The sequence below is a fragment of the Falco cherrug genome, chromosome 9, assembly GCF_023634085.1.
Source record: "Falco cherrug isolate bFalChe1 chromosome 9, bFalChe1.pri, whole genome shotgun sequence".
Taxonomy (NCBI): domain Eukaryota; kingdom Metazoa; phylum Chordata; class Aves; order Falconiformes; family Falconidae; genus Falco; species Falco cherrug.
The window spans coordinates 11,320,084-11,336,108 of NC_073705.1; the positions used below are offsets into that span (position 1 = coordinate 11,320,084).

General features: G+C 44.1%; 1 protein-coding gene across 12 annotated transcripts in view; it reads right to left on the bottom strand.

The window, feature by feature from the left end:
• Positions 1-16,025, bottom strand: part of EXD3 (exonuclease 3'-5' domain containing 3) — a 290,795-nt gene that overhangs the window by 216,617 nt on the left and 58,153 nt on the right. For 10 of the 12 annotated variants that reach the window (XM_055720414.1, XM_055720413.1, XM_055720415.1 and 7 more), the window contains exon 3: positions 9,038-9,151. In XM_055720414.1, coding sequence (XP_055576389.1) covers positions 9,038-9,074 — 37 coding nt within the window. In that variant the 5' untranslated portion in view covers positions 9,075-9,151. Of the gene's footprint in view, positions 1-9,037; positions 9,152-13,423; positions 13,623-14,341; positions 14,452-16,025 lie in introns of those variants that run through there. The other 2 variants (XM_055720407.1, XM_055720408.1) reach the window with 2 other exon arrangements.

A 16,025-nucleotide genomic window follows, 5' to 3' on the forward strand; every position in this document is an offset into this window, starting at 1 on the left:
GGGAATGCAGGACAGATCGAGAGAGGGACAGACAGAGAGACACTGCAAAAGCCTGAGAGACAAAGACTGGTGGCGGGATGAAAGAGCGTGGAATGAAGGCAGGACCCAGCCAAGCCAAACAAAGCTTTCCTTGAGTGATTACATCTGCTGGAGAGTCCCCAGCTTGCACTCTCCTTGCTGAGAAATTCTTTTAATTGTGTCTAGGACATTTTAAAAATCCCAAGAAAAGCTCCTCTGTAATCATGAAAGCTCTGAACTGCATGAACTTTTGTTATGCTGAATTACTGACAGCTTGCTACATACTTCTTGAAGTAAAAGCTGAAAATTGCTTTACACAAGATGTTCTTGAGGTAGAGCCCTGGGCAGGGGAAAACCGATAATAAATCTTAATTTCTTTTTACCCAAGAAAAAACAAACAATTTAGAAAAAATCAGCTACACTGACATTGGGAGGGAGAAAAGTACAAAGAGCATCAAGAAGAAAATGAAAAGAGATACCTCCTGAAATCAGACAAAATTAAGTAAGGTTAAATGAATGATCTGTAGAGCCAAAGCCTACAATTCTGTAAAAAAGCCTCCTTCCCTGGAAGTCAAAAGGGACTGGCTCTTCCGCAGCCACTAAAGCTGCTCACGACTTAGCTGATCGTGGAGAGTGGGCAGCCAGGCAAGAGTGTATATACAGCACCTGCGGCAAGACAGTACTGTATGTCGGGCTGCCACAGGCATTTTCTTGTATATATGAAAATCAATACTTGTAAGCCAGAAAGACAGATTAATATTGAACAGTTTTCAAGTTGGCTAAAAGAACTGTGATTCTGTCTTGATCAAACACACTCCTGGGGTTATCTGAATGCCCCTGCCCGCTGACTTCACATCATCGGTCCAAGTCTCTTGTCCGCGGCAAACTTCCAGGCAAACCTTCCTCATCTTCAAGCCTGTCTTCTCAGCATTAATTTGCACTCTACCACTCACTATGATAACCAGAAATGCCAGAGGGTTGACAGACTCCAAGTAGCTAATTTCCTCCAGAATCCAAATATCTGCCTGCATACCTCAGGTAACTAGATATTTGTATTTACCAAATTTGAGGGTCAGTCATCGGAAGACACTGCAAAGGCAAGGTTCAATGTTAAAACACACACACACAAATAAAAATCACAAGGTCTGGCAAGCTGGCCCTCACCCTGCCACAACTGCATGCTCCACCGTGTCACAGGTGTGTGGTACCCAGGAAGATGAAAGCATTACTAAGGGGGGAACGTCTAACAGGTTTGCTCCCATAAAACAGCCACCCAAAGGCATGCTTTGGCATATGCACTTTATTCAAGTATTTTGCGTTAAGATCTGGCTGTATTTCACCACTTTGCTGGTGCCAAGACATTTTACTTGGGTCAGCTGTCCAAAAGCAAAGTGACTTGCCCTTGTTACATCTCCTGCACATTGTGCACAAGTGCCGTTACACCAACGAACCCAAAGCCTCCGTACCCAGCAGATCACCCCGCTGCAACATGGAGAGCCCCTGCCCTGCCCCAGCTCGTGCAGGGTCTGCTCCTCAGCAGCCCGTTCACAAGCCTGTCCCACCCAAGCTGTTGGCAGAGAACTAATTCAAAAATACGGATCAGTTCTTGCTGGGTCAGTGAATTGAACTAACTCAGTGAAGGATCCAAGGTACCAGCACTGGAGCAAAGAGGATGACTCACGTACTCAGGATTGGGTACGAGGGCATGAGGGGGAAGGGCAGGGAGCAAGACCTTCACCTCACAGCTGTGATTAAGCTGCTTGCTAGATCAGTCAGCTCTTCCACTTGCTCCATTCTGCCAAAACACACATCTTTTCTTCTGTCATATAGAGATGCACATTATTAACTATACAATAGGCAGCAATAGATATTCTTCAATGCACTGCAGGCTAAGTAGGTACAACATTTAAGTTTTATATGGTCTACCATGCAAAAGACAAGACTCCAACTTAAGGTGAAACTCATACACCAGCCAAAAGACAAAATCCCTCAGTCTGCTGCAGCACCGTATGGCCAGGCTAAGACACTGCAGCACCTTGAGCACCTTGACCAGGAGCTGCAAGCACTGCTGAAAGGATGCAAATGCACAGACGAACATCAGCATCATCCAGAGTTATTTTTCAAACTGTTAGGTCTTATAGTAGCTTTAAACCAACATTTATAACTTTAAAACAGTGTCTGTCCTTAAGACAGGCAGCCTTTCCAGGCAGAACCTCCTCCTCTGCTCAGCATTTCAGGAAGCACAACCATCTCTCCATAGCCAGGACAGCTCAGTATCTACTGAAGGACACTTCAACAGCAAGACCAAAGGAAACCTCAGTGGATAGAAACACTAGATGCTGCTAAGGGAACTGGTGACAGCCTGCCTGCCATGGTGCTGAGTGAAAGACTAGGTGGCAACTATGAGAAGGGGAGCCTGATCTGAACCAGTGAGCAAAGGGACCGATGGCTCTTTAGCCCCCTAGGTACAGGGAATAAAGAGTCTGGTGGACAAGGAGCACGATTTGAGAACATCCACTGCAACAATCTCAATCCTCAAAACTGTGGAGGGTTCCCTAAAAATCTGCGGTTTGTTGGGAAGGAGGTTGGGGTTTTGTTTTATGCTTATTTGCCTCTTGTTTTTTTATCTTAGTGGATAACATTAATTTCCAGTAACTGTCAACCAAAGTGGAAAAGGAGTACTTAACAATAAAGTGCAAGAGTCCATTACAAGTAATGGCAACCCATGTGCTTTTATGAAACAATAACACACCAACATAAAATAAATCAGTGCCTTTTAATTTAACAATGTAAATTACCCTCCCACCTGCTGTGAATCTCCGTAAGGAGAAAAAGCTGGCTGCATATTTACCAAGCTGTCTATCCGAGTCTCATTCTGAACTGGCCTAATGCCCTGGGGTTAGACTGTAGGACTCTGTCATCTCTTGCACTCGTATGACCTAAGAAAGGGAATGTGGCCTTTTTCCCACAAGCCCAGAGTGAGAACATCATAAAAGCTGAACTTTAGCCCCCTTTTTGGGCAGGCAGCACAATAGCAAGGAGGATGCTGTTACTCCCTGGAGGCTCTGCTGCTGAAAAACATCACCAAGCTCAAGTAAAAGGTCAGTAGTTAGGACTGCATCTCTTGTTTTCTTCAGTTTTCCTCCTCCGTCAAAGGCAGTTAAACATTCTTTGCACACCCCCCTCCCTCCTTCTGAGAAATGCAGGAAGGAAGTGCTTGCAAAATAGTTTAATTTAAAAGAACGTACAATCACACACATAGCAAACACTGCTTTAGACCCTGAGCAGGACGTTTCTATTGCCTCACAGTTCCCACTAAACCACAAATGAATCCCTGCAGTGGCAGAGCCCTTCCTCCTCCCTACACACAAATGGAGGCTGTGTTTTTACTCCCAAACCCTTTTGTTTAGGGGCAGACAACTTGGGTGAGAAGATCTGCGGCTACGTGCTGCAGGCAACCCGCTCTGCTCCTCCAGAGCACACATCCCTGCAGCTTCTTGTCAAGGTGGCAAAGAGGACGTCTGCCTAGCGAGTGAGGGCTGTGGAGCCAGGGACAGAAGGATGCAGGAAACCCTGTAACCTTTCAAGGTGCTGCATGGTAACAGGCGTTGAGAGGCAGTAACGTGGTCCTGGGTTGTAGGACACAGTTTCACTCCCAGCCTTTCTCATAAATAGTGCTTGTTTGAATTCACAGTATGTTTTTCCTCCAATGTTTTTTTACCTGGACCTTGCTAGAATTTGTGAAAGTTGTTTGGGACTGTTGGATTTAACCTGACCCTTGTCGTCACTAGATTTATGTGAAAGAACCAAAGGGGGAGGAAACAGCTCTCATACTCCATCCCTTTTCGCAAAAAGGAATGTAGAGACCAGCAGGCAATTCACAGAAAACTTCTTCGTTATCTATCAGTTTGTTGTATGACCACAAGTCCACTCTGAACATAATTCTTCTCAGTCACACAGCGATTTACTATCACAAGCCTATTTCTTAGACTTTTCAGAGGCTTTGGCAGTCTTGAGGACTTGTCTTCCCTTGAGCCATGAACCATGACAGCCACTAGCACATGTTAGAAGGGGCTCGCAAGTCCCTGCCTGCTTTCACTTCTTTGAGAATTACCAGTCCTCCTAGCCGCAGTCTCTTGAAATAAACACCTCTGCCGCTCACAGCTTCTCCCAGCGCAGCAGCACTTTTGCTCGGTGGTTTCAGCAAATCTGATCATATTACTGCCGTCCCGCGTTCCTCACATTGCTCGGCTAGCATGCGGTGGATTGATTTCCAGTTGGCACTCTTGTACTTAAAAGGGACACTGTCAACAAATCACAGTCCTGTCTCTTTTTTTTAACCCATTGCTGTCACAGTGCATAATTAGATTAATAAAATAAATAAGAGATCAGTGCATGTAGGGACTAAACAGAATTGCACCCGCTGCCTGTTAGAGTGATGTCTTTTTCCTCCAAACAGGATGGCCGGGACAAGCGAAGACATAATAAATTATTTTCTAGAAGGAAATTAAGAAATTTTGCATGCTGTTAATGTGAGCACTTTCCCATGTACAGTCAAGCAGCTTCACAAAGGGGAAGATTAATACTTTCACAAAACAGGGAAATGAGACTGCCAAATGCCACAAACTGTCTGGGGACTTCAGGTCTAAGGCAGGACCTAAAACTAGGTTGCTGAGTTTTGCCTTTTGGGTTTTTTTTTTTTAAAGCTAACAACTTCAATTGACAACACCTACATTGAGCCCTGACCAGTGGGGAAACGTGACTTTTCCTAGTTCTAGGCCATTGCCCTGATGGGTAAGTTTTTTTGCTTTTGTTATTGTTTTCAGAAACATACAGCTGTTACTGCTGTTTATTATCATTCCCATCCCCAGTAACTTTTACCTTCTTTTCTTTTTCAGTTGGTGTTATGCATGAGCATTTCTGGTAGATTTAAAAATAGTTGTTAGCATTTCAAAAATACCTTCAGATTTTATATGAGGACTCCATAATACTGCATTCTGTAAAGACCTTAAATAAGAAATAACTTCTGGCCCAAAGAGTATAGTAAAGGCATTTAAGGAGCTTACTTCCCACCCCATGCCTGTTGCAACCCCAGACAAAGGACAATGAAAATGTGAAACAGCAAAGGAATTAAATAACCACAGAAAGGCACATCTGGCTGGGCAGATGAGGTGCTCATGCAGGTAGCCAGCATGGAGCTGGGGAGTATTTTCTGCTTATCAAGACTGTTAAGAGTTACACACTGGTTTTTACGTGGTAAAAAAAGTATAAAACCATAAACTGCACTGCAAGATGTGTTACAAATAGAACCACCACATCGGCCAGTATGCAGATAAGGTCAGAGCAGGCAGATCTCAGTAGTATGCAGTTTGCTTCTGGAAAGCCTTTACGAATTACTTCCACAGCTCTAGCCTAAAAACCTTATCATTAAAACAACACACTCGTTCTTTAATTCTAGAGCTTACACTCATATTCAAGTTTCATCTCAACTTTACTAAAACATAACCTTGAGTAAATACTATTTTGACACTGAGTACACTGGGCACGCTACAAAGATCGTCATGCTGCAGAAATTATTGACAGTAGCCTTTTTCAGAGAGAAAAGTCAGAGGAAAGGTTGACAGAATCCTGTAGTGCCACTTAATTCAAGAAAAATGTAACCCCACAAAACATTATTTTCTTACACTGTGAGCAATTGCTGAAATTTCAGGGTAAGTTTTAAATTTACCATTAAGCTGGACTCTGACTTGAATGTTACCCCAAGCTCTCCAATGACCCAAACAGGAAAGTCTTGGAGGTGTTTTAACACCACACTAATTCACAAGCCGATGTGCTTAGTTGACCCTGAGGTGTGGGCTCAAACACACAGTACAATTCAACAAGGGCAGCCTCAATTCGAACCAAGGAGGGCAGGCACAGTATCTTTGGTGGTTGACAGTCTTTCCGTCCCCCTCCTTCCATTCCCAAGTACAAACCAGTCCTCTTGCTGTTGGACACAACCTACCAGGAGGTAGCTTTGGAGTATTTCAGGCCAAAGAACAATAGGATGTCTTGCAAAATACCTACCAGAACATACTGAGTGAGAACACGGTAATGCAGACAGGGCTCTGTGTGTGTGGATGCCCACACCCAGAAAGACTAACCTAGGTGCTCATCCTTACACATAAAGCATTCAGGTTAGCTGTACAAGGAAAATTAAGCCTCAAATATGGAAAAGTCATTTCTCCATCAAGTCAAACTCTTGATATTCTGTCATGTCCAGTTGTACAACAGGCTTACACAGTGATCTTGAGAGCATTTCAGTAAGTGCTCATCATTTCTTAACAGCCAACCTTTGTAGGCTTTTGCTATCAGAATCAAAATGAAATTCCCAGCTCAAAGTTGGCAAGAATACTAAAACCATACTGATAAAAATAAAATCAAAAAGGTCTTTTAAGGAATCGTTAAAAAAATTTGAAATATTACCTAAGTATTGTAATGCAGCATTAAGAGAAAATGAGTAATATGAGAAAGAGATCACAGTTCAGTTTTGAGCCTTTTTTTGGAAAGAATCACAGAATCATATTCAGCAAAGGCGATTCATTTAAAGGTAAGGCCTCCCCCATATTTATTTCCCCTGTCTTTAAGGCACCACGGATAGTGTTTGCCTCACCACTGCCCTACCCTGAAGACCGGACAGAAACCTCTGTCATGGCAGACAACAGCTACTTCCTTCCCCTGTGGCCAGATACATCACCCTGCGGTGCTCTGGACCAGAACACATCTCCGGTCATTTCCTTGGGTTTTCTCATTTTCAGGCTCCACAACCTGTCAGCACAGTAGTTTCTTTACTAAACATCAGCCCTTTTCCTTCTTTTTCCCCTTTTTTTCTTTCTTAAGATGCTTCTTCAAATGGGAATTTTCATTACTGAGATACTTGATCATAAAGGGAAGGGGAAGAAAATCCCCAGTAACCTGCTGTGAGATGCAGCCTACAGATCAAACTGCCTTGTGCTGAGATCCCAGTGGTTTGCTGCCTCTGAAGTGTTTATGCAAGACGTGTGTTTTTCCCGTTGGCGTTGCCGTGACTGTTTGGCTGTGCTGGGTGATGGATGGTGGAGAAGGTTGTGTCTGGAAACGTGCTCCGAAGTCGACAGGAAGCTGAGGGGGCCTTTGCCAGCACTTCCTTCCTGTATACAAGGGGAGGACAGAATGGGAAAACCTTGGCTGTCTCTTACCCTGAGAAAAGTGCTACCCTTCCAGCTGGATTACAGTAAAAATATTTTAATCTTTCACAAGATTATAATATCCTTCCTCTCTAAGTATAGCTGCAGTGGTAGCAAGGCTTAGATAATGAAACGAACTGGCAATGCGAAACTTAATAGGTGGCTACAAAAGGCTGCTGCTTGAAGGTGAACAAATAGAGGTCCAGATTTGAAGATCCCTGAAGGTATCTTCAACCAAGATATAAATCATCAGTGGATCACACCTGCCTAACCCCATATCTTGACTCCAAAAGTAGCCAGTACTAAGCACTTCAACAGAGGACGTAAAATCCGCACAAGCAGTACATTGAAAATGTGTCCCTCTGGACAGCTTCATTCCTGTGCCTGTTTTAGAGAGTGGATCTAAACTCAAAGCATAATGCTTATTACCCCTATAAAAAATAACATTGCAACGAGCCATCTATGAATATTCTGACCATGCGATTCATACATTTCTCGCAAGCACCCAGGATGGTTTGTGTTATACAGACTTTCCTTGAATGTCTTCTTCCAAAGACCTAGACTCTAGGTCCTTCTGTGGATGATTCCTGAATCTGCATGACATCCTGACATGTAATCATCACCTGTTCACAGTAATGAAAACACCTGCAGAGTATTACAGAATAGATACTCCATGCTACCAGAGGAATTTTCCTAAAATTTTCCATTCTTGAACTCCCAAGTTCAAAACGATAGACAACAGCAAGATCTTTAGTGTAGCCAGATGTTCAGAGCCCCAAACTCAAGTGGACCCAAGTTGACTTGCTCTACCTACAGCCACATGGACTGTGACAGTGAGCGCATGACACAAGGGCTGTGGCAATAAGGACCAGTTTCCTTGCTATCCCAGCAAGGGGACATCCTAGCAATCCCCTCAGTCAGATACTGCCTGGATGAGTTTGCCCAAGCAAGTCTGAAAAAGGGAGGAAGAAATTCTCAGGACTCTTGAGAACAAAGGAAAAATCCCCAAAACCGTGAGCAGACAGCTCTCATAACAGCCTCTATTTCTGAAAAAGGAATCAGACAAAAAGACCTCACCCATTAATAAAGAGTGGGGAACAATGGAAACTGTCAAAAAATAGCCCTCACGTCAGAACTAAGAATGCCCCTTTACACATCCAAAAAAGCACACAGCTGTGCAAGAGCCTGCAAGGCTGTCAGGCACTGCTGCTGGCTTACATGTCTCCCCGGCCCTTCTCCTTCGCAAAAACTGCCAGAAGCACTAGATGATACTGAATTCCAATAACCAAAGATGGGGATGGAAGAGGAGAGGAAATTTATGGCAGGACCGAGGCAGAACAAGTATCAAATTCCTGTCCATTTATTCTCTCCGGCAAGGACCCTCCTGACAGTGAAACTTCGTGGGACATACATGATACATGAGCACATCTTCCACAGGTCTTTATAGGGCAAAGCAATTACAAAAGCAATTCACAAAGCAACTAAACTACGAATAAAATCTGAATGAATTGTGTAACACACAGTAATAAAAATCATGTGTTATGCTGAATTGGTGAGAAGTTATAAAAACAATTGCTATAAAAATTTTTAACCTGGAGTACAGTTCTAAGAATGCAGATATCTAGATGTGGACCTGGAAACCTCAAGGATGCAGTAACCTTCATGGCACACAACTTAGTGTTACATTCATGGGTTTTGCTGTATTTGTGACTCAGCACTCTCCTCCAATAGCAGTAAGGAAAATAAACAGAAAGCAAACCATTCTGAATGAACAGGAGAAGATATACAAACACTTGGACAAGCATAAAACTCACCACGGGGCTGATCACTTGAGTCACTGTCCTGATTCATCCTCCCAAAGGCAGCACCAATCAGGATGCTGAATTTCGAGGTCTACAACTCAGAGCTGGTACCCCAAGCTCTCGCTTCTGAAATGAAAGAATGTAGCATTACTATCAAACTGTAGGAACTCTACCCTGCATGACAAAGGAAATATCTTGTGTGTGGTCTGTTGCCTTTGAATCTAAGACAGACAGGGGAGAAACTGTGTGCATATACAACTTAGCACAGAAGCCACAGCATATTGCTTGAAGATCAGAGAACTAAATGGTAAATTGGTGAATTAGGTCAACCAAGAAACACTGAAAAGTGGCATCTGAAATTTCATGCAAGTTAAAGCAACATGTACTTAAAACAACAGCTGGATTCCTGGAATAGGTCAAGATTAGCTTTCAGGTTTCAATTGCACAAACAGGAGTCTCTAACATTGTTTACTTGATGAATCAAACAAAAAGCCAGACCTATCTAACCTCCAAACTGGACAAACAGTCCACGTGAAAGTATGTTTTTGCCATAGCTAAACAGCTCCTCCTCTTTGTTTGCTTGCCCTTCCACTCATCACATCTTGACTGTGGTAGAGTTGGGAACAGAACCCATGTCTCCCAAATCCCAGTCCAGTGCCTTAACCACCACATCCTTCCTGCTGAATCACATTGCAGAATTGTTTATCAGGAAGGAAATTCCCCCTCGAGAGTACTCACTCTGAGTGTGCTGGTGGAACACAAATGCTTAGAAAAATACAAATGGACTAGCAATAACAAGTGATTTAAGTTACTGTACAACAAGCTAAAGGTACACATCAGTATATTGTTTTTTGTTGTTAGCAGCAGTCTAAGTAAGGCACAATCAAGCAGGACATGACACAACAAGCAGCGCATCTGGATGGCCCCAGAGTAATAGCCTCCTGCTCTTCAGAAGATGGTATCTAACTTCAAAAACATCTATCCCATGTTCAGCATGAGGTGTATGCCACTCAGAGGGGGATTCAAAAGGTTTATATTCTTACCAGGCTCTGTGAAGGGTCATCTTCGATAGCAACTCATGCCATGCTGCTAAGTGCAAGCAGCTGTGATCTAGTGGGTCAGAATTAACCTCAATATGTTGTACTAGCAAAAGGCCTTCACTTTCCTTAAGGTCTTTAACTAAGGAGAAGGGGGGGGGCGGTGGGGGTGGGAAAAGCGCAGGGCTGGGGGGAAGATACCAAAAGTGGAACAAATATGTTTTAGCCTAAACACAATTTACCCTATTAGTCTCCCAGAGAACAACAGGGTTGTAATTCATCTGCAATCTGTCCGAGGACACAAACCCACTGAAATGGCAAGTTCATGGTCCAGGACTCTGAAGAATTTGGCTCTGCTCAGCAGTTGGGCAAAGGAGAAGAATTTCCCCACTTGCAAGCAATGGCTTTCCAGGTTGCGTCCTGCGAGACCCCACCACAGTAACTGACACAAACACGCGCTTGGGCAGATTCCCAGACCTCTGACAAGATTTCTTTTATACTCCCTTTAAATGTCTTTGCATAGCAATTCCAGCAGGACTGACTCTTCAGGGGCAGGGAACCAAACCCTCAATCACAACATCCTGGAATCACACATACATCTACAGGAGCTTTTAATGGGCACATCAGGTAGGGCTAGCTGCCCCCTGCCAGTTGCCTTGAGAGCAGACCCAAGACCAAAACCCTCAAGCTTTGCTTTTTTTACATCATACGAGAGTAATTTAGGAATTAATATTAAATTCAATTGTTCTTCATTTAAAAGGCTATTCTGTCATTCCTTGCCTGCTATTTTTGTAGTCAGGATCAAGCTTGCGTTTTTTTCCTATTAGGTCAGCCCCACTTAGGTCTAAATCAAGTGTGTCCAGAGGCAGAACGTAACTCCACATATTCAGTCCTGCAGGATGTTGTGATCAGTTTACAGTGGTGAATAATGGCACATTAGAAGGCAATTGCTCTTAGGGACGTCTTCTGCTTGGTTTAAAGCATTCCCTGTAAGGAAATCCAGCATGGAACAGCTAAACAAAAAGGGTTCTGCAAAGAGCTGCCAAACTGCTTCTCTAAGGACTTCTGATTTTTCTTCAGAGTGGGTGTGTGCACTGTTGAGCTCTTGATCTTGGCACTAGTGCCATGCAGGAGTTTGTTGCTTCATATTTAAGCAAAACGAGCTAACGATTGTACCCTGCCATCCTGAATAATGCACATGGTCTGAAGCAAAAAGGATGAGTATCTAGAAAACGTCCAACAACTCCCCTGCCTGTAGTCCATAACTCTCCCAAAGGTGAAGTAACATTCAGGTGGACGGAGAGGCTTTTTCAGATGATGGTGTAAGCAGAGTTCACGGTCCTGCTTCCTCAGAACAGCTGAGGCCACAGCCACCACCAGACAGGGAACTGGAGGCCACCCGTTTCCTTTTGAGTGATTTCAGTTCAAGCAGGGCCATCACGGGGCTGGAGTGAACAAGAGGCTCCTAAACCCTCAGCTTTGGAGCCATGCTGAGAAAAGCAGTAAATCTCTCTCCTGGTCGTTTGTTAACCCTCTGTGGGGTCAGATCCTGTGCCATTATCTCAAGCCCTGCCATAGCTGGTGCCTTCCTGAAAGCCCAGCAGCTGGGTGAAGAGACTGTGTAAAAAATTATCTCTTCAGAAAACATCACCAAAACAAAAAGAAGGTTTTTATTCTGCTTGGTTATAGAAGAAGATTAGAAAATGTGAAGTGAGAGTAATTTAAAGTTTTAGAAAAAAGACAACAAATACTAGGAAGCAATGTTTATTTATAGGTTTCTCCATACTGTGATTTTTAAGCCTATCTCACATTTTTGCAACCCGCCTTTTATTGCTTTACTGTTACAGAACATACAGGCACATGCAACGAAAGACACCCAGCATTACGGATCCCTCTGCAGAAAAAAAAAATATTACTTTGGAGTATGGGTCAAGGAGCTGCAGTCCCAGAAGTGCTAACAAAAGCATTTTCTGAAGATTATGGGTGTCTTTTCATTGACTTTTACAGACTTTGGAGCCTGTACTTAAACTCGATACAGCAGCTCTAGGGCCAGACTTGGCTTTTAGCTTCTCATCAGCCACCAACCCAACACTTCATTCTTCGTAACGCACCAGCTGTGCTACACCACCGAACATTTCTGCTCCATGCTTGAATTACAGCATCTCAGACTGCAGCATGACACGTATTAACCTACATACTGAGCCTATTTACAAGCAATCTCAGTAGCCTACGTTATTTTAAAGTGGGAAAAAGCAATGAAGAGTCCTGTGGCCTCTTCATACCACAGGCTGAAATGCAAATAGCAGTTCTATCTATTTTTACAGTCTTTCCTTTATCACATAAATCTTTAACTACCCAGAAATAGAAACTTGACTTCTCTGTGATAAGGACATAGGAAAAAAAAAGCACCGACACCAGCAAAAACAAAAGAAAAATTAAAAACAAAGAGCAGCAGAAGCTGTCAGCCAGTGCCTACCAGCAACAGTGAGCCTGTGTGAAAAGCCCAGGCAACCTCAGCTGCCCACCATGGCCCTGGAGCAGGCAGGGCTCCAGCAGACCCCGTGGGCTGCTGAGCTCCCATCTGGACAGGGCTGCACAGCACCATCAGGAACACGGCACAGCAGAAGCCAGCACTCCAGTGTGTTATCGGGAACAGACCAGGAGAAGACCCTGAGGCTAAAAGCCACCTTCTGTATCAACCGATTTTATTTGAGTTCATTCTAAGAAGGAGATGCTTCTTTCTCTGCTTCAGTTTAATGGACTTTTTATTAAATAATTATTAGTTTTTGATCATTTACGAGTGTAATTTAATTTCATAGCATTATTATCATAAGATTCACTGAAACTGCTGAAGGCTCAAACCAGCAGAGCTACACAATTCTAGCATACACCCTTCACCTCGCTAGCTCTGACATTAAAACTAGAAAGCAGCTGACAAAATATTAACAGATGTCTATCGAAGCCTGTTAGATTATCAAGGCTATCCCCCCCCCCCCCCCCCCCAAAGGTAAAACTCATCAGCTTGACAAGAATGTATTTTTAATGGAAGTTCCTGTCCAAGTTCCTAACATCAATAAGAAAATTGTTGTGACACCCAAAGGCATAAATAAAACCTGAACCCGTCGAGAAAGCCCTGTACACCAGTGAACATGTCTTCCCGCATGCATGCAGAACGTCCAGCACATCACCATCATCAACAGGATACCAAGAATAAAACAATCGTCACATGCAGGTACCAACCATGTGGGGCAATGTTTGAAACCAGTAAGTTCACACCTGGCCTTTCACAACCTAGAGCTGACTGCAAGTCACAGGCCAGCGGCTAATTTCTGTGTGTTTTACTCCTGACAGTAGAGCTTACCCTCCATTTAGAAGCAGCAACTTCAAACAGCTGGGTCACGGCTTCCCTTCCAGCCAGGGTAAACAGTTTACCAGCAGCATCCAAGTGAAGTTAATGCAGCGACACACTACTTTGTTCAATTTGCAGTGGCACAGCAAGGAGGGTTATTCCAGAAGGCAGAAACAACCTAATGGAACTTCTTGAAATGAGACGAGTCCTCCTTTCCAAAAGGGTGAAAAAAAAGAAAAAAAAAATGCACAGCTTGGACTTCAGTTTCGGAAAGCCTAGGAAGACCTTTTAGTTCGATGCTTCAATGATTGTACTCTAAAGCTCTCCCATAGGCAGGACGCTGTGACTCCCAAGGCATGCGTGAGCTAGAGGAAAGCAGCTCAGACACACACACAGGGTAGGTGTACCTGCCAGGGCATTTAGTGAGAACAAAGTTTGCCTTTTTTTCTTGTAGATCTGAAGAGTCACGGATAGGTGGGATGAAATAAATACATTACATGATTTCTAACTATCCCTGCAACCTCCAGAGTTACTTGGGAGACAGTTTTCTGTCAGGCTTCCTCGAAGCTAATTGCAACAGAGCATCTCAGAAGAGGGTCACTGCACCAAGAGAAAAAAAAGCCTGGCAGTAGCCTCCTCTGCCACCACACTGCTGGCTCTGAGCATCTTCTGAAAGGCTCCCAGAATGACTCAACACCTGAAAATCACTCCCACCTTGAGGCTCCTGCAGGCCAGCAGCACACACAGATCCAAACTCCTGCCTACATATCAGAGCATGGGACCGTGGCTGCTGATCACTGCCTTTTCCCATCTCCCTCTACCTTTCCAAATTAAGCATGAAGTCCCCCTGCTCTGCCAGCAATGCAAATGGGTACCACCCCACACACCAAGCTCTCCCTGTTCATTTTGCTCTTCTTACACATCAATCACCTTCAGTTGCTTGGCAGACTCATCCTGGAAGCAACCAGCACAACTGAAGTCACTGCTGAAACTCAGGGCAATGCTGCGAGGGTGCTTCTTGGTGTCGGAGGTGGTGCTCTCACTGCGCTCAGCCCCACGGAAGGATGCTGGCTGCAGGACACAAGGTGTTGCGGGTGACAGCTGCTTTTCCCTTTGGAGGCTGCCAGCGGTGAGGGAGTTTGCCGGTCTCTGGCACCCTCTGCTGACAAACCCAGCCAGGGCCCGGGACACGCACAGACGCCTCAGGCTGGAAGGGCCAGACCCTGCCGACATAATCTGCATCGTCTTCTCTAGATGAACATTTCATAACTTAGAATTTCTACTCTCTTATTTGTTCGGCCAGGTGTTTATGTAAAATTGTACTACAGATGGCCCTTCTTCCCCTTGGTTTGCTCCAGTAACTGAGCACAGCACATAAAGGAAGGTGCCCTACTCTCCTACCTCTGGTGCTACCTAACCCCCTTATATTTACCAGCCTTTCCACCTACCAACACCCCCCACCACCTCGCATGCAGCATCTATCCTCTCCCTCCTTTCTGAAAAGGTATGTAGCAGGGAGGTGACCTACACTTCAACATGAATTTGGAGAATGAAAAGGGCAATAATTCAAAGCACAGTGTTCCAGTTCAGGTATGGTATTGTCCCTGGAAGGGAACCGTCTGTCTGAACCCTTCCAGTCCCACACTTCCGACGCACAATTCCCTCAACAGTCTCCACGCCACACCTGTCACACAGCACCTGTAGCTTTGTGACCCCTCCATGTCCCTGTAGGTGGGCAGTAGGATCACCGGGCAGAGGAGCAACAGCGGCAGCACGAAGGGAAGACATGCTCACACATGCCTCTGTCCTGTACCCGCTACTAATCCTGCAACGTGTCCAACACATGGCATCTCACACAAAGGTACATCAAGATGTTTAAACATGATCAGTGACACCCAAACCCTCTGTAGTCAGCAGACACCAGAAGCGAATGGGTTTGTGTAACTGAATTACTAATGCGACACATCCTGATGCTGCTGTGTTGCTCTTGAAGATTCCTGCGGAACAATGAACAGCAAGAACAGAGAATATTCTGTGTAAAGGCAACAGCGAAACAGAAACCTAATCTTCTGAGATATATTAACTTTAAAGACTGATTTTCAGCCTTGTTATCGTCTGCAATTTTCCGCTTCTTGTTTTTTTCTTTTCTTGTGTGAAGGAAAGGCCAGGAGAACAAGCCCTGCCTGACAGCACACGCCGGGTAAACCAAAAGACAGCTTGCAGGCTAAATGGATTCTTACACTGGTACTTTCTAAATGCTGTTTCAAACATGCAGGTTGCAATTAATCTACCAAGGGATCTCCACTTCAGTAGAAAGAATCTCAAAGGATCATTCCACCTCCAAACCACCACCTTAAAAAACACAACTAAGGAACCTTTGGAAATATGCAATGCAGAATTTCAACCAGAATAGAAGTATAAAAAAAAGTTATCAGCAAACAGAAAAACAGGTCAGGGTCAACACGCTTCACACATTTATTTCCAGTGTGTTGGCCACTACTGAAAACCACTACAACATAGAACAATTTGAAAACCTTTAAAAAGCCAGGGGACTAAATAATCAAGACTACTTTAACCATAACAAATAAAACCTTTGTACTAGGAGATACAGCGT